The sequence below is a fragment of the Nyctereutes procyonoides genome, unplaced genomic scaffold (genome assembly GCF_905146905.1).
Source record: "Nyctereutes procyonoides isolate TBG_1078 unplaced genomic scaffold, NYPRO_anot_genome, whole genome shotgun sequence".
Classification (NCBI taxonomy): domain Eukaryota; kingdom Metazoa; phylum Chordata; class Mammalia; order Carnivora; family Canidae; genus Nyctereutes; species Nyctereutes procyonoides.
In genome coordinates this window covers 6,852,914-6,872,414 of record NW_026575037.1, presented here as the reverse complement: position 1 = coordinate 6,872,414, position 19,501 = coordinate 6,852,914, and the positions used below count along the sequence as shown (strand labels likewise).

General features: G+C 34.6%; 1 protein-coding gene across 5 annotated transcripts in view; it reads right to left on the bottom strand.

Annotated features, from left to right (window-relative positions):
- The window catches only part of TDRD5 (tudor domain containing 5), an 83,496-nt gene that overhangs the window by 40,211 nt on the left and 23,784 nt on the right, over positions 1 to 19,501 (bottom strand). For 4 of the 5 annotated variants that reach the window (XM_055319489.1, XM_055319493.1, XM_055319492.1 and 1 more), the window contains exons 5-8: positions 19,391 to 19,474; positions 16,700 to 16,756; positions 6,936 to 7,089; positions 591 to 799 (exon numbers count right to left, since the gene is read on the bottom strand). In XM_055319489.1, coding sequence (XP_055175464.1) covers positions 591 to 799; positions 6,936 to 7,089; positions 16,700 to 16,756; positions 19,391 to 19,474 — 504 coding nt within the window. Of the gene's footprint in view, positions 1 to 590; positions 800 to 6,796; positions 6,849 to 6,935; positions 7,090 to 16,699; positions 16,757 to 19,390; positions 19,475 to 19,501 lie in introns of all 5 variants that reach the window. The other variant, XM_055319491.1, reaches the window with a different exon arrangement.

Here is a 19,501-nt window from a genome sequence, read left to right as displayed (position 1 = left end):
GTTGAGACATACAACTAAAGCAAATATCCTCCATTCTTCCCTCTGAAGCCCTTAAGGGTTTTCCAGCCTATATATATTTTTTTTAGTAAATCTTTTTTTTATTTTTATTTATTTATGATAGTCACACACACACACACAAAGAGAGAGAGAGAGAGAGGCAGAGACATAGACATGAAGCAGGCTCCATGCACCGGGAGCCCGAAGTGGGATTCGATCCCGGGTCTCCAGGATTGCGCCCTGGGCCAAAGGCAGGCGCTAAACCACTGCGCCACCCAGGGATCCCTCCAGCCTGCAAGCATTGGCTATAATCTCTTGAGAAACCTGGCAAATCTTCAAAGCCATCTGAAAACTTTAAAATGAGATCGGAATGAAAGTTAGTAATACAAAAGATTGAAAACCAGAATAAAATCAAATAAGGCAACTTCAGACCAAAGCTTTGCTCTCTTCTAAGAAATCATATATCTAGAAATAAGACTTTCCTTAAAAAAAAAAACTTTCCTAAAATAGAATTTTGGTTTAAAGAAATATTCAATCAGTTACTTTCCATAATGCTGAATCTCCAATGTACAAAGTCTGTAAACCTTACTTACCAGCTGTAAAGGCTTTACCACCAGATTAGGCTTCTTGCAAATCTTCTGTTCTGGCTCCCTATGGTTTTTAGGAAGACAATCCCATGCAGTCTCCTTGACAGCAGCAGTAGACAGTGAATTTCTAGGGGGACTGGAGACACAAGCTTTGACATCTATTTTCTTATCTGATTGAACTAAACATGAATTTCTGATTGATGAAACATCTCCATCTGAAATAATCAATAGAGTAGCCTGTGGATAGCTATTACAATAATTTGTGTAACTATTACTAAGGACATTCTATCAGCCAGGCACTGGGCAAATAAGGAGAGACATGAACCCATCTCTGCGGACCTTTCAGTATGGAGAAATAAAAGGAAGTTCTAGATGGGAACACATCTTAAATTATTTATGTTGGCAGGGAGAGGGTAAGTCTGGTAAGGATCCTTGAACTTTAACTAAAAGTTTCATTTTGGGGGCAGCCTGGGTGGCTCAGCGGTTTAGCGCAGTCTTCAGCCCAGGGCGTGATCCTGGGGACCCAGGATTGAGTCCCATGTCAGGCTCCCTGCATGGAGCCTGCTTCTCCCTCTGCCTATGTCTCTGCCTCTCTCTCATGAATAAATAAATAAAAATCTTAAAGAGCTTCATTTTTCAACATTCTTGTTCAACGTTAGCAGTGAATGTGCATTGCTGCTAAATGTACAATGTATTTGACTACTTAATATTCCACAATACAATGCCTTAATTTTTAGGGAATTATCAAATAAATCACATAATTTGTTCAAATCTCATGTGTATGATGATTGTAAGAGGCTGACATATTAAAACAGACCCCAGGGCAGCCTGGGTGGTTTATCGGTTTAACGCCGCCTTCAGCCTAGGGTGTGATCTTGGAGACCTGGGATCAAGTCCCGCGTCAGGCTCCCTGCATGGAGCCTGCTTCTCCCTCTGCTTGTGTCTCTGCCTGTCTCTCATGAATAAATAAATAAAATCTTTTATAAATAAATAAACTAAAACCATAGTGGCTCCTAAAGAAAAACTAATAAAAGTGCACAAAGATATAGGTACAAGGATATTTATCATTGTATCTTACATAGTAAAAAAAAAAAAATACACTCAACATGTCAATAGAAGACTAAGACTGATTCAGTGAATATAGTCACATAATAGAATTCTTTGTATTTAAGAAAGATGAAATAAACTTATGCTGATATAGACCATCCATAATATATGAAGTATAAAAACCAAGAGCTTACACAATATTTGTATGATACTATTATAATGCAAGAAAATTATACATATGATAGCTATGTTATATACAAGAGGTCCAAAAAAGACCCATTAAAACAATTCCTAGTTACCCTCTAAATTGTTGGAATGTTTAAACTAGTAATATTGCTTTTATAATTTTTGAAAAATCTAGCTATGCTTACATAAATGTTGAAAAGCTCTGGAAGACTATATAAAAATTCTAACAGCATTTTGGAGGAGGGGAGTAAAGTGATGGTAAATGTTTACTTCCAACTTTCCACTCATCTGTGGTATTTTTCAGAATAGTATTAAATACTCACTAAATGAGTATTTATGAGTATTAAATACTCATAAAATGAATATTATTTTAATATTCAGAAAAATCAGCAGGGTGCCTCGGTGGCACCCTGTTAAGCATCTGTCTTCCGCTCAGGTCATGATCCCAGGGTCTGAGATCAAGCTCCACATCGGGCTCCTGTGGGAGTCTGCTTCTCCCGCTCCTCCCTGTCTGTGCACTCTATTGCTATCTCTTTCACTATCTCTGTTTCTCTCTCTCTCTCTCTCTCTCTGTCTCCCTCTCTCAAATAGCTAAATAAAATCTTTTTTAAAAAATCAGCAAAGATGCATTTATCTTTTGGGAAAAAATTTGCTATCCATCAAAACCACCTGTAGAAGCTTATAAAAATACAAGTACAGTTGATCTGTAAACAATGCAGGGGTTAGCAACATCAACCCTCCCCCTATGCAATCAAAAATCTGCATGTAAAAAAAAAAATCTGCATGTAACTTTTGATTCCCCAAAAGCTTAGCTACCAATAGACTACTGATGACCAGAAGCCCTACTGATAACATAAGCAGTTGATTAACATATATTTTGTATGTCATATGTATTATATACTGTATTCTTCTAATAAAGCCAGAGAAAAAATTTTTTTAAATCCCAAGGAAGAGAAATTACATTTACAGTACTATACTGATCTTAACAAAAATAATCCATATGTAAGTGGAACTATCCAATTCAAACCCATGTTGTTCAAGGGTCAACTATACCATATCAGGGCAGCCCCAGTGGTGCAGCAGTTTAGTGCCGCCTGCAGCCCAGGGTGTGATCCTGGAGACCCAGATTCGAGTCCCACATCGGGCTCCTTGCATGGAGCCTGCTTCTCCCTCTGCCTGCCTCTGTGTGTGTGTGTGTGTGTCTCATGAATAAATAAATAAAATCTTTAAAAAAATTTCAAAAAAAACTATACCTTATCATACTATAATTTAGCATGACCCCTGAGTCAACAGAGGAAAAAGTACATGGAATGTCTCTGTATTAGTTCTTAATAACTGTATATAAATCTACAATACTCTCAAAAATTTCAAAAGAAAAAAAACTGAAGTCTGAAGAAAAACACAAAAAACAAAATCAAGTATCCTAAATGCAATGTGGTATTCTAGAGTGGATCTAGAAACAGAACAATTGTGGGAAAACTGGCAAAACCAAAATAAAATCTAGAGTTTAATTAATAGCAATGTACTACAATTAATTTCTTAGTTTTGATAAATGTAACATGGGAACATAAGATGTTACTATTAGAGGAAATGGATGAAGGACATTCTAGGGAATGGGAAAGGAATTCTATAATATCTCTGTAGCTTTTCTGTAAATCTAAAATTATCCAAAAATAAAAAGTTTGTTTAAAAATAAGTATAGGGATGCCTGGGTGGCTCAGCGGTTGGGCACTTCCCTTCGGCCTGGGGCATGGTCCTGGGGTCTGGGATCAAGTCCCGTGTCGGGCTACCTACATGGAGCCTGCTTCTCCCTCTGCCTGTGTCTCTGCCTGCCTCTCTCTCATGAATAAATATTTTTAAAAAATAAAATAAAAATAAGTACAGGTGCTAGGTCCCAACGCACACCCATTTATTTCAAATATCCATGTATTTCTAAAAAGCTTTTGAAGCACATCCAAAGTTAACAACTACTGATCTGGTGCTTCTCTATCAGATCGCTATTTTAGAAAACTGATTTCTTCAGTTACCCAAGAATCTGGATAATGAAATATATTTTTAAAAATTCAGATGATCTATGAGTCACCTGTGTGGCTCAGTCAGTTAAACTTGGCTTTCGGTCAGGTCATGGTCTCAGGGTTGTGGGATCAAGTCCAATGTCAGGCTCAGCAGGGAGTCTAGTCTGCTCCCTCTCTCCCTTTGCCCCACCTCCCACAGGTACACGCCCTCTCTCCTTCTCTCACTCTCTTTCTCAAATAAATAATTTTTAAAATTCAGATGGTCTTCATTAATGATATAGGTTACCCTTATGGCCAACAAATGCTACCAAAAAGGTATACAAATACAGAAGTGTTTTCAAGGTTAAAAACCATATGGTCATTTCAAAAGATTCAGAAAAAACTTTTGACAAAATTCAACATCTGTTCATGATAAACTCAAGAAAGTGGATACAGAGGGAACATAATATGATAAAGGCCATACATGACAAACACACAGCTAACATCATACTCAGTGAAAAACAAAGCTTTTCCTCTCTAGAACAAGACAAAGATGTCCATTATTGCCATTTTTATGCAATACAATCAGCTAGCTACAGCAATCAGAAAATAAATAAATAAAAAGTATCCAAATTGGTAAGGAAGAAATGAAACTGTCACTATGTGCAGATGACATGATACTATATACAGGAAGGACATCTTAAAAATTCCACCAAAAACCTATTAGGACTAATAAATGAATTCACTAAATGGATGGATACAAAATCAATATACAGAAGTCTGTTGCATTTCTGTACACTAATGTATGTGTACTTCAGATGTACTTCATCTGTACTTCAGATGAAGTATCTGAAAGAGAGAAATTAGGAAAACAATCCCACTTATAATTGCACCAAAAAGAACAAAAACTCCTAGGAATAAATTTAACAAAGTGAAAGACCTATACTCTGAAAACTATAAAAGATCAATGAAAGAAATTAAAGATGACACAAATTAAAAGATACACCATGCTCATGGATTAGAAGAACCAATATTGTTAAAATGTTGACACTACCCAAAAAATGTACGGATTCAATCCAATTCCTATCAAAATACCAATAGTATTTTTTAAAGATTTATTTATTTGAGGAGTGGAAAGTGGGAGAGAGAGAGAGAACGGGCCAGAGGGAGAGGGAGAAAGAGAACCCCAAGCAGACTCCCCGCTGAGTGTGGAGCCGTACACAGGGCTCGATCTCACAACCCTGAAATCACGACCTGAGCCAAAACCAACAGCTGGATGCTCAACCAAATGTGCCACCCAGATGCCCCAATACCAACAGTATTTTTCATAGAACTAAATAACCCTAAAATTTATGAGGAACCACAAAAGATCCTGAATAGCCAAAGCAATCTCAAAAAAGAACAAAGCCAGAGGTATCACAATCCCAGATTTCAAGACATTCTACAAAGCGATGGTAATCAAAACAGTATGGTACTGGCACAAAAACAGACACACAGACCAATAGAACAGAAAGCCCAGATAAACCCATGCTTATATGTTCAATTAATGACAAAGGAGACAAGAATATACAACAGGGAAAAGACAGTCTCTTCAATAAACTGGACTATTTATACCATGCACAAAAGTAAATTCAAAATAGATTAAAGATCTGTGAAACCTGAAACCATAAAGGTCCTAAAAGAAAACACAGGCAGTAATCTCTTGGACATCAGCCTTTCCAACATTTTTCTAGATGTGTCTCCTTCAGCAAGGGAAATGAAAGCACAAATAAACTACTGGGGCTACATCAAACTAAAAAGCTTTTGTACAACAAAGGAAACCAAAATGTAAAGGTAACATACTGAATGGAAGAATATATTTGCAAATGACAAGTCCAATAAGGGGTTCGTATCCAAAATATATCAAGAACTTCTGCAACTCAATACCAAATAAAGCAATCCAAATAAAAATGGGCAGAAAATCTGAAGACATTTTTTGAAAGAAGACATACAGTTGACCAAGAGACACATAAAAGAAACTGAACATTGTTAATCATCAGGGAAATGCAAAATCAAAATCACAGTGAGACATCAACTTATACCTATCAGAATGGCTAGTATCAGGACAAGAAATACACAAGCATGGCAGGATGTAGAGAAAAGGGAATCTTTGTGCACTGTTGGTATGAATGTAAATTAGTGCAACCACTGTGGAAAACACTGCAACGTTTCCTTAAAAAATCATTAAAAATAAAAATGACATGTGATCCAGTAATTCCTACTGGGTATTTACCCAAAGAATATGAAAACACTAACTCAAAAAGATATATGGACTCCTATGCTTACTGCAGTATTCTTTACAATAGTCAAGTTATGGAAGCAACCTAAGTGTCTATCCACAGATAAAGTCCTAGTATATATACAATGGATTATTACTCAGCTATAAAAAGAAACTAAATCTTGCCATCTGTGACAACATGGATAAATCTAGAGGATATTATGCTAACTAAAATAAGACAGAGTAAGACACCATATGATTTCACTTCTAGATGGAATCTAAAAAAACAAAACAAATAAAATGGAAAACAATTATAAATACAAAGAACTGGTAGTTGTCAGGGGAGGGTAGTGGGGGGATGGGCAAAATAGGTGTAGAGTATTAAGAGGTACAAACCTCCAGTTATAAAATAAGTTACAGGGCACCTGGGTGGCTCAGTCAGTTAAGTATCTGCCTTCGGCTCAGGTCATGATCCTAGGATCCTGGAATGGAGCCTCATGTTGGGCTCCCTGCTCAGCAGGGAATCTACTTCTCCCTCTCCCTCTGCCCCTCCCATTGCTCCTGCTCTCTCTCTCTCTCTCTCTCTCTCTCTCTCTCGTTCTCTCTCAAATTAAAATATTTTTTAAAAAATAATAAAAACAAATAAGTTACAGGGGTGGAAAATACAGCAAGGGAATACAGTCAATAATATTGTAATAGCATTATATGGGGACAGTAACTACACTTACCATGATGAGAACAGCATAATGTATGGAACTGTCAAATCATTATGTTGTACATCTGAAATTCACGTAATTGTATGTCAACTATACTTCACTTTTTTTAAAAAAAAAAATCAGGTTTGCATCATATTGTGATTCAACTCACCAGATGCTAGTGGCTTCATATTAGCATCAAAAACCAGTAAGTCTTGTTCTCCTTCCCTGAACTCAACACGAAGAATGTCGCTAAGAGCTCCAACAAGTTCTGTCACATTTAAGAAACCCAATTGTTTTGGTGAAAGTTGCTCTTTAAACATTATCTGTCACACATGCACAAAGAAAACCAGAAATAACATTTAAAAACATTAGATAAAAGGAATATAACATATACAGATGCCCTTAGACAATGTCTTGATTTAGACTTAGTCAAACTAAATTTGTAAGGGTCAGCAAACTCATCTATTACAGTAATACAAACTGAGAAACCTACAATCCTTCACCATAAAACTTCCAGGCCAGTTTCAAATTCCTTTTAAAGTACATAGTAAACTGAAGTGAAAATTAAGCTGCCTTTTTACCTCTCATTTTTAATAATTCTTGATTATAAAGCAAAAGTCTTTTTAAAAAATGAATGCACAAAAACCGAGTCATATTAAAATTTGATTTTCTCTATTTTCAGAGGAAGTATTCACTACCACTTTCAATATATAATAAAGTAATACTAATTTAAAACATTTCCTTAAAATTTTATGATTTCATCCTAGAAGTTGAGCTTAATAAGCAGGTGTCATTGTATCTCCTACAGCACTGTTTGATTTTCTTGCCTTGGAAAAGAAGAAAAATTATACCAAAAATAAAAATATATATATGTATGGAATATATACAAAATATGTTTGAACTGTGAAGTGAATTGGAAGTTTGCCCTTGTAAGACCTCCCATTAAAATGTTCAAGTTCTTAAACTTTTGTCTCCCTAACCAAGCTAAAGCAGTTGAGCTAATCATAATTCTTTTTCTGTTCCTCTAGCTAGCATAGGAAATAAACTCTTGCTCTGACTTAATCATCTTGGAGACATTGACAGAACACTGAAGGCCAACACTCTAGAAGAACTAACTCCCAACAGAGGATGAGACTGCTGTATACCTTCTTGTTCACAGACACTATGACACTCAACTTATGACTTTCTCCCAAGAAAAACAGGGACCCAGCACTAGCCAAGTCATGGTTTTAAAGGTCATTAATACCACATCTACAGCGAATTATGAGTATCCTAAGAAAGGTTTAATAGAAGAAAGGGGAAGGGTGATGGTGAATGAAACTTGTATCTCTATTTTGCACATTACATATTATGACTTATTTTCATTTTATGTTTATTAGTCTCTTCAATGGTTTCTTTATCGTCTCTGTAAGTGTCTAGTACCATGAATATGCAAGTCAAACACAAAACTAGGTTGGGATGGATTTTATTAACTTTTTAATACAAGATATTTAGGAGTTTCAAAAAAGTATACAGCAAAACCTAAGTCTCTGACCCACTCCTAACCCTTAGTGGTCCAGAAGAGCATGTCCCTGGAGGGGACATGAGAGTTTACTATCATTTGTGCTTTGTCATATTAATCACTCACATACTTGCATCTGCAAAATGTTCAGATCTTTTTGCAATTTGTTTTAATGGAGTTGTCTGGCTTTCTATAATGGAGCTACAGAAGGTGCTTTACATATTCTAGATTTGTCTTTTTTTAGATGTGCAGTTGTAAATATTTCTTCCCAGTTTATGATCTACTTATTAGTTTTCTTTAAAGATTTTTTTAAAGGGATCCCCCGCCTATTAGTTTTTAAGGCTCCTAAACAGAATTTTAATAAAGTCTCATTATCAATTTTCTTTTAAACAATTATTGCTTTCCATGTCCTAAGAAAGTCTTATCTATTCCCAGATCGTGAACATGTGTTTTCTTCTAGATGCTCTAATTTTTAACTTTTTCATTTGGGTCTGTGATACAACTCCAATTAACTGATGTACATGGTATGATGTTGGGGTTGAGTTCATTTCTTTCCTTTATGGATATCTAGTTGTCTCAGCATCATTTGCTGAACAGATTTCCCTCTCCCCCATTTAATTCCTTTGGCATCTCTCAAAAATCACTTGAGTGCACTGCAAGGATCTCTTCATGTATGCTCCTCTATGATAAATTCATGAATTTTTCAATATTTACAAATAGCCTGCAGGAATTATGAGGACAAATGTAATGAGTCTAGAGCATATTTACAATATTTAGACTTCTCACCCATGAGTATGCTATAGCTAAGTCCTCTTGCATTTATTTCTCTCAGTAGTTTTCAGGACAGATGTCTTATGTTTCTTTTTCATCTTATTTTCTAGTTATTTAAGTTGACACTATTGTAAATAGACATTTCCAAATTTCATTTTCCAACTGTTTTCTGCTTTTATATGGAAAAGTAATAGGTTTTCAAATATTAACCTGTATCTTTGGTCTTGTAAATTCACTTGCTAGTTTCATTAGCTTTTTCACAGATTCCTTAATAAATTCTACATAGACAATCATGCTTTCTGCAAACACAGTTTTACCTCTCCTTTCAGGTTCAATCTGTGTCTTTTAAGGAATTTATCCATTTCATCTAAGTTGTCAAATGACTGGAACATTTGTTTGATATTCCCTTTTTGACATTTTAGTATCTATAGGATCTATAATGACAAAAATCTTTCTTTCATGATACTGCAATTTGTGTCCAAGTATCCACTGGTTCGTCAATTTTGGTGAACTTTCAAAGAAACATTTGGCTTTAATTTTCTCTTAATTGCTAATTTATTGATTTCTATCCCTAGCTTTATCATTTTATTCCTTCTACTTATTTTGGGTTTACTTTGCTCTTCTTTTTCTAGCCTGTATAAGGTAACTCTTGGTCAATGATGATTTTTTTAAAATCTTTCTTCTTTTCTAATTTAGGCATTTCAGAGCTATAAATTTTCCTGTGAGGACTGCTTTGGCTGCATTTCACAGATTTTGGTATATTGTACTTTCATCAAAATTTAGTTGGAAATATTTTCTAATTTCCCCAATAATTATTTAGCAAAATATTTTAATTTCCAAATTATCTGAAAATTCTTAAATAATTTGATTTATAATTTAATTCCTTCTTAATCAGAAAAAAATACTCTAAGATTTCAATATTCTGAAATTTGTCAAGACTTAATACTATAGCCAACTATATGCTGTATGTTGGCAAATGTCCCACATTTACTTGAACAGAAAGTGTATTCTGCAGCTGTTGAGTCTAGTGTTCTATAAAATAGATCAAGATGGTAGAGAGGGTGGTTCAGATTTTCTATGTCCTTACTCACTTTTTTTACTATCATATAAATTGCTGGAAAAAGAAAATCTGTTTGTGGAATTCATTCCTTTGTCAATTTTTAGATAATTTATTTTAAAATATTAGGTAAATATATATTTGACTTGTGTCTTAAGGTCCTTTATCCTTATGAAATGGCCCTCTGAATATACACTTTGAACTCTGCTTTATCTGATTTTATAAATCGACTCAGTTCTTTTATGCTTATTACTTCATGTACTTACTTCATGTCTTATTCATCTTTTACTTTCAGTCTCTGTCTTTATATTTACAGTGCATTTCTTGTTCATGGCAGCTAGTTGCATCTTGCCTTTTCATCCTGTATCAAAATTTCATTAATTCTGCTATTTAATCCACTTACATTTATGAAATAAATATAACTGGATTTGTGGCTACCATTTTGCTAAAATTTTTTTGCTATATATTTTTGTGGAGCTCAAACTCACAACCCTAAGATCAAGACCTGAGTTGAGATAAAGAGTCAGACACTTAACTGAACCACCCAAGCACCCCACCATTTTTCTATTTAACACCTTTTTTTAAAAAAAAATATTTATTCATGAGAGACAGAGAGAGAGAGAGGTAGAGACACAGGCAGAGGAAGAAGCAGGCTCCATGCAGGAAGCCTGACGTGGGACTTGATCCCAGGACTCCAGGATCATACCCTGGGCCAAAGGCACACACTAAACCACTGAGCCACCCAGGGATTCCCTATCTAACACCTTTTGATCCCATCTGTATTGTTTCTCTTAAACTTTGTTCCTTCATTCTTCATTGTCTTTCAAGCAAGACAGTTGAACAGTAAACCCTATCTTCCTTTGGGTTTACTGAACATTTTTATATAATTCTATTTTAATTTATCTGCTGACTTTATACCTGCAACTCTGCATTTTTATGGCTGTTTTATACATCATTAACTTTTCAGTATTACTGTAATACCTCACATAAAATATAAAGACTTTGCAACCTATAGGCTCCATATACTCCACTCATTATGCTATGATTTTCATGTAAATTACATCTACATCATTGACATGATACAAACTCAATTATACATGTTATAATTTTTGCTTTAAGTAGTCATATATTTGATAGAAAAAGTCTTTTACATATACCCATTTACCATTTCCTGCGCTCTTCAAGTCTTCCTGCAGATTTGAGTACAAAACTAGTATCATTTTATTCAGCCTGAAGAATGTTCTTTAGAATTTTACATTAGGGGATCCCTGGGTGGCGCAGCGGTTTGGCGCCTGCCTTTGGCCCAGGGCGCGATCCTGGAGACCCGGGATTGAATCCCACGTCGGGCTTCCGGTGCATGGAGCCTGCTTCTCCCTCTGCCTGTGTCTCTGCCTCTCTCTCTCTCTCTCTCTCTCTCTGTGACTATCATAAATAAATAAAAATTTAAAAAATATATATTTAAAAAAAAAAGAATTTTACATTAAGCTGCTATTAATTTGCAGTTTTTTTATCATTTGAAAATGTCTTTATTTTACTTTTATTTTCAAAAGATACTATCACTAGATATAAAATTTGGCCTAATATTATTATTTTTCCTTTGAGTACTTTAATAATATCCTTCTACTGTCATCTAGTCATAATTGTCTCTAGTGAGAAATCAGCCATCACTTGTATCAGTGTTCTTCTCTACGTATTTCTCTGGCAGCTTTCTGGGTTTTCCCTGAAAATCATTTTCCTCTGGCTGCTTTCAGAATTTTCTAATTATATTTGGTTTTCTACAGAATGACTATGATGTGCCATGTAAGGTTCTCTTTGTACTCCTTGTGTGGGGATACTTAGGTTTCTTAAATCTGTAAACTTCTTTCACAAAATCTGGAATATTTCTAGCCATTTTTAAAAATATCTTCCTATCTTCTCTCCTCACTTTCTTTCTCTCCTCACCAATTACACATATGTTAGATCACTTGGTATTGTCTCACCAGTCTCTCAAACTGTTTTTTATCTTTATTTTCTCTGTTCTTCAGATTGAATCATTTTTATTGATCCATCTTCAAGTTCACTGGTGCTTTCTTCTGTCAGTTCCAATTTGTTAAGATACTATGGTGAATTTTTTTCTAGAAAGTCATTTGGTTTTTATAGTTTTTCTCCACTAAGACAGGTTATCTGTTCTTTCAGTATGAACACATATTCCTTTATATCCTTTAACAGGACTTTTGCTAACTTCAACATCACCAATATTTCTAACAATTACTTTTTCTTTTCATCAAAGATATTTTGTTTAATATATCTAGTAATTTGCTTTGTATCCTGGACATCATGTCATCAAGACTCTGGAATTGTTCATATTCCTTTTAGGACTATTGTTTTTTGCTTTGGTTTAGCAGGGAATTAATTTGACTGAACTTAATTCTGCCTCTCTGTAATAATCAACAGCTAAAATATATTCCGTTCTTTTAGCCTTACTAGGCTACTTCAAGCATGCTGCAACCATGTGCAGTTCAACTGTCAACCAGAGATTTGGGCAGAATTTATGTGTAGAATTTGCTGCTCCTTCTCCATAGCTCTCTCTCCATCCTAAAATTTTTCCCCTCATTTTTCAGTTGCTTCCATAGTTCTAAATACTATCCTTTGGTTCTTCAAACCAGTAAAAATTTCTGATTTTTGCTCAAGTCCAAAACTCCAAATGGATGGGGCCTGCCAGCAGGTCAAAATCCAGGCCTAAAAGGTACTATTCCCTCCTTCCAGGTGCTGAATCCTGTCCGGTTTCTGCATACATTTACATATTGATCTAGGGCCTTCAGACAGTGGTTTTTAATACTATATCTGGAATTGATAATACTTATCTTCAATACTGTTCCAATATAAGCTACTCAGATATAATACATCCTAATTTATTTGTATGCCTGAGTTTCTCACTAGATTTCAAAAAAACCTTACAGACAGGGATGTTTCAGACCTAGATCCCCAATGCCTCCTTCACTTCCTTTTGATTTTCAAAATGTTCCTCATATTTACCTTTTTTTTTTTTTTGAAGGCATTATCTGTTGTATTTTTTGTTCTTGTCATCCTTTGTAGTTTAGTTTTCATTTTGGAAATGATTTTTTTCTTTTGTTTCTAATTCTGTCCAGTCTATTATCACCTTATTTCCAATTTATGTTATTTCAGATATAAGTTGTTATTTCATGTTTTGTATCACTTTCTTAATATATCTCTTTGAAAAAGTAGGCTTCAGTTTTGATCTGTATTAGGGACATGTATTTCTGACATGCTTTGATGATCTATAAATTTATTATTATTCTTTTTTTTCTTAACACAATGAAAAAGTTTGGCCCTGATCCTCTTTGTTGCATATTTTATGTGCAACTCATTTTCCTAATTTGTAGAATATCATTCTGGATGGCTTTTCTGCATCAGACCTCCTTCTACTATTTTCATATATTGTTAAAAAATATATATAGTACAGCCTTAGGACAGTCATGGTAGAAGTTCCTCAAAAAATTAAAAGTAGGGATGCCTAGGTGGCTCAGTGGTTGAGCATCTGCCTTCGGCTCAGGGCATGATCCCAGAGTCCTGGGATCAGTCCCACATCAGGCTCCCCATAGGGACTCTGCTTCTCCCTCTGCCTATGTCTCTGCCTCTGTGTCTCTCATGAATAAATAAAATCTTTACAAAAATAAAAATAGAAATACCATATGATACAGCAATTCCACTATTAGGTATTTACCAAAAGAAAATGAAACCACGAATTTATTTATGTACCCCTACTTTTATTGCCACATTACTTACAAGATATGTAACCAACCCAAGTGCCCATCAGTAATGGATGGACTAATGGATAAGGAAGATGTGGTAACACACACACACAAACACACAGGAATACTATGCAGCTATAAAAAAAATATGGGATCTTGCCATCTGCAACAACATGGACAGACTTAGAGGGTATTATGCTAAGTGGGTAATCAGACTGAGAAAGACAAATACCACGCAACTTCACTCATATGTGGAATCTAAAAAAAAAGAAGGAAAAATGAATAAACGAACCAAAAGCAGAATCAGATTTATAAACACAGAGAACAAATTGATGGTTGCCAGTGGGGAGAGGATGGACGATGGGTGAAGGGGAGTGGGAGATACAAGCTTCCAGTTATGGAATGAATAAGTCATAGGAATAAAGGCACAGCATAAGGAATATAGTCAATGATATTGTAATAGCATTGTATGGTGACAGATGGTAGCTACACTTGTGAAAACAGCATCATATTTAAACATGTCAAGTTGCTATGGAGTATACCTAAAATTAATGTAACATTGTTTACTCAAATTTTAAAATTAATAAAAATATATATTATAGTAGCTTGTTTTTGAAACGTCCTGGCTCTCTTCCCTTAATTCTACTTGTATCTGGACCCTTCTTTTTCTATGGTCCTTGTCCTGCTCAATTTTTCCTTCATGTCTGGTCCTATCTAGAAGGGAGCTCTAGCCTGTCCATTTCAAGAATTCACAGGGGCTATAATGCTCCGGCCTGATTCAAGCCTTTCCATGAAACATTCTCTATTAGATATATAAAAATATTATCCAGTTTCAGCTGTTGTTTTCAGAATGGCTTGCTGTTCTGTCTAGTGAATTATCTGATAGCTATTTTGTCATTTTTGTTCCCAGATCCATCAGAAATTGGCTCCCTTGCTTCCCTCTGTTTTTTCCTGACACAAACACTGGTTACATGAGGGAGGACCTTGTGGCTGCTGGTAATTATTCCCCACACAAGAAAATATATTACCCAATTTTGTTGTAGATATTATCAGCCAATTTTTGATTTTGCTATCTAGTTTCTCTGTCTTTATGTAAGGTCTCAGTAAAGCCAAAAAACTATGCTGCCACTGCACTATCTTCCCTTTAATTAGCAATATGACAAGGCATCTTGACAAAATGACAGATTCTTGTCCAGGTATTTCAAGAGGGCAAATCATACAGGTAGCTTTATACCACACTGGATAAATAAAAGGTTAAGCAAGTGTTTTAATAAGTTAGAATAAAAGTTGAATCTATACTTATTATATGTTTCCAATCATGAAGTTGAATTCCTGCCTAAGTCTGTTTACTAAGAAAAGCAAAAAGCTTTCCTGTAATATTAAAAGGTTTTAATTTCTCCAAGATTGCAGAATTGTAACCTTAACACCATGAACTACATTGGACTGTGGTATAAAACTATTCACTTTGAGTTGTGAACCTAGCATAAGAGATTTATCTTACCCATAAATTTTGTGGTAACTAAGTCATATTCTATTACGCAGACTTTATTCTGGAATTTCATTATTAGGTAAGTTAACCAGCTGGTTAATCAAAAGAATATCAAAACCCCTTGTTTTGAGTCTATGTGAAATATATTTGTGGCACTGAAAGATTCTTTAAAAAAAAAAAGTGAACATCAGCTTACTCTGTCCCTATCCAAGGGACCATATGATGCCTTCTTCCAGTCTTTCTTCTAAAAATTAATATTTATTGAACAATTACTATGTGACAGGCACTGTTTTAAGTATTTCCTTTTTAAGTCATTAAAACCTCACAAAACTCTCTAAGTAATACTATCCTAACTTTATATATCATTTATAAACTAGCACATAGAAGTTAATGTATCTTAACCATTATGCTGTTGTATCTCACAATATCTGTGTTTGTATCTGCAACTGTATGACAGTTCTCATGGCACAGAAGATTTAAGATTCTGAAGCCAGACTGCCCAGGGTTCAAATCCTGACTCTACCCTTTACTGACTATCTGACCTTTAGGCAAGTTACTTCTCTGTGCCTTAGTTTGTTGTGAAAATCAAATGATTTACATTATGAAAGACATTCAGAACAGAGCCTACCACAGAGCTAACACATACATAGGTCTTACTATTTTTAAAAAACTGGATATACGATAGTGTCTAAATTACCATTCTATAACTTGACTTTTTTTTATTTTTTTTTACAACTTGATTTTTTCACTAAACAGATGATGATCCATGTTGCAGAATAAATCTAGTTCATTTATCTACTATGTATTATTCTACCACATAAACGTCAACCTCAATTTATTTATCCACTCTATTACTGACAGTCATTAAATCTGTTTCCAGTTTTTTTCTATGCTGCCAGGGGTACATGTCTTATGCAGATCTCCCTGTGCACATGTGTAAGAATTGCTCTAAAGTATACACATAGAAGTGGAAATGCTGGACCACTGGGTGTGCTTATCTTCAGCTCTACTTGATACTGCCAAAATGCTCTCCAAAGGAGTTTTGTCCCACAAGCAGTGGATGACATACTGTTTCTCCACACTCCCGGTAACATTTGGTATTGTCAGACCTTAAAAATAAATTAACTTTTATTCTAACAATATTAACATTAAGTGGTAAAGATATCCTTCCTATGTATAATGAAGCACTTATAAAGGACCATATTCTTAACTCTTTTAGTAAAGAAAATGATACAAAATGCAAAACAAAATGTTGAAGTTCTAGAGCACAGACTTGGAGGATCCAAGGAATACCAACAAAATTTCTATCCATCAAAGAAGCAGAAGGTATAAAACCATGACTGATGAAAAAGAAAATACTCACCTCAAATTCTCTGAGTAGTTTAGAAATAAGCAAACCCTCTGGAAACTTGGATACAACCTAATAAAAAATAAAATATACTATAAATAGACATCATTAGGATGCTGGCTAATATCAAAATAAAACAGTATAAACTTAAATGTAACAATGTTAAAAAAATATTACCAAGTGAATGAATTAAAAGTCACAATGTTTTTTTAGATCAAGTTTCCAGTTTTAAAAAAGGATGTAACAAAAAAAGGCAATGACTTCCAACATTTCCAGAGTTGAGGAATCATTCTTGCACAATATTACAATGCCACAGTTCTCCAGAAATTCCTACAATTCTTTAATATATTTAACTTTATATCACAGAAATATCCTATGGCATAATTTCAAGTATTTTAAAGATTTTTAAGTAATCTCTACACTCAATGTGGGGGTGAACTCAGAACCCCAAGATTAAGAGTCACGTGTTCTATTGACTGAGCCAGCCAGGCCCTCCTCAAGCATTTTAAATGGTAGAAAAGAAATAAAATGGATACTATAGAAAACTTTGCAAAATACAGTTAAGCAAAGGAAAACTTATCATGTAATTGTCGCCCATGTGCACATAAAAATACCTATATTTAATATAAAAATAAGGCCTTCATTTTTTTTTAAGGTCATTGTTTCTATCCTAAGTTTTTTTATTATGCCATAAACAACTTTGTATGTCAATAAATATGGATCAACAAGTTTACTGGCTATAGAGTTTTCAAATTATTTGATATATTTAAATCAAATATATCAAGGATGTACTTGATCCTCTATTTGTGGCTGTGCCCTGTGTTTTATTTTTTTTTTGCCCTGTGTTTTATCATTACAAATATAATTATTTTCATATTTGCATTTTGCACACTTGTCCAATTATCTGTTAGGAAAAGTTCCTAAAAGCAGAATTATTCTATCCCAATAAAGTATAAAAAGATTTTCACTGTCCTAGATTTTTCCAAATGCTACGTTTCATTAAAAAGTCTAAATCAAAAAAAAATTTAAAAAAAGTCTAAATCAAGCTTCAGAAAAGTATAAAAATGATTCCAATATCCTGTGACCAGAGATAGCTGTTGCTGCTCTTCATAAATCATCCTTTCAGAAACCTCTTTATGTAGACACACATTATATATGATTTTACATGAAAGGACAATACTAAACATGCTATTATATAAAACCTGTTCTTCAAGTCCAAAATAAGTCAAGGAGATACTTCCAAGTAAATTGAGATAAACATAAACTTTCTTATGAGCTGCATGATTCTACCTAGTTTGGGTAGTTAATTTAACCAATCCTTTACCAATGAATGCTTAATTTTTCTTTAACTTTTTGTTACCATAAAAAAAAATCATACTGAATATCCTTAAATAATCATTGGATACACGGTCAAATGTCCAAACAGAAAAATAAGGTTTGAATGTTTGAATGTACTATGGTTTTTGAATTTCTCCCAGTAAAACTACAACATCTGAAATGGAGTAATATAAAGTGGTAAGAGTAATAGTAGCACTCTGATCATTCAAATAAGAGGATCTCCCACCAAAATTTTAAGCATACACACCTGTTAGCCCGATACATTAACAGCCAAAGAGCTTTCACAAATTAACAAGGGAAAACAAGATATTAGGCCAAAGACATGAACAGGCAATTCATGTAAGAAATATAAATGGGGGATGCCTGGATGGCTCAGTGGTTGAGTATCTGTCTTTAGCCCAGGGCACGGATCCCAGGGTTCTGGGATCGAGTCCCACATTCCCTGTGAGGAGCCTGCGTCTCCCTCTGCCTAGGTCTCTGGCCTCTCTGTCTCTCATAAATAAATAAATGAAATCTTTAAAAAGAAAAACAAATATAAATGGTTACTAAGCATATGAAAAGATGCTCAATGTAAAAATCAAGAGGTGTAAATTACATTATTACACAGCAACATTTCACCATTAGTGGGAGTTTAAATTTGTTCAAGCCTTTTAGAGGGCAATTTTTTTTTAATTTTTATTTATGATAGTCACACAGGGAGAGAGAGAGAGAAGCAGAGACACAGGCAGAGGGAGAAGCAGGCTCCATGCACCGGGAGCCCGACGTGGGATTCGATCCCGGGTCTCCAGGATCGCGCCCTGGGCCAAAGGCAGGCGCCAAACCGCTGCGCCACCCAGGGATCCCCTAGAGGGCAATTTAGTATTAAAGACCAAAACTAAATTATTCAGTGCCTTTGGCAAGTCCACTTTTACATACATGTTCAAGGACATTAACCGTAGCATTTTTTAATAGCCAAAGCTAGAAACAACCCCAATGTAATCAATCACAGATCTCATAAATGAAAGAGCTTTGGCAGAGTGGAATGCCATGTAATGTTTACAATAATATTTGACATACATATATATGAAACTGATAATGGAAAAATCTTGAATTGTTTGCTAACGATGATTTATTGGGGTAAAGGGAAGAAAAAAGAAAGACAGCATTTATGGAAGAATTCCATTTTCTAAATAATTTTGAGAACATTAAAAATTATTAGAAGGGTGTAATTTTTTTTCTGATATTAAAAGAATGGCCACTCCATTTGCAATATATTTGGAAAGATCAGGTTTAAGTATAAAATACATACTTATAGGCAAAGTAAATTTAACCACAAATGAGATCTAAATGATCATTCCTGTTCATTTCCCAGAAACAGAAAATACTTACAAATCTTAATTTATGTTTTAGTTCTGGATTAATAGTCCCTCCGGGTCCAATTTGTGAAATAACGGATTTGAATGTGTTCTCCAACTATGAAAGAAGAAAAAAAAGTTCAAG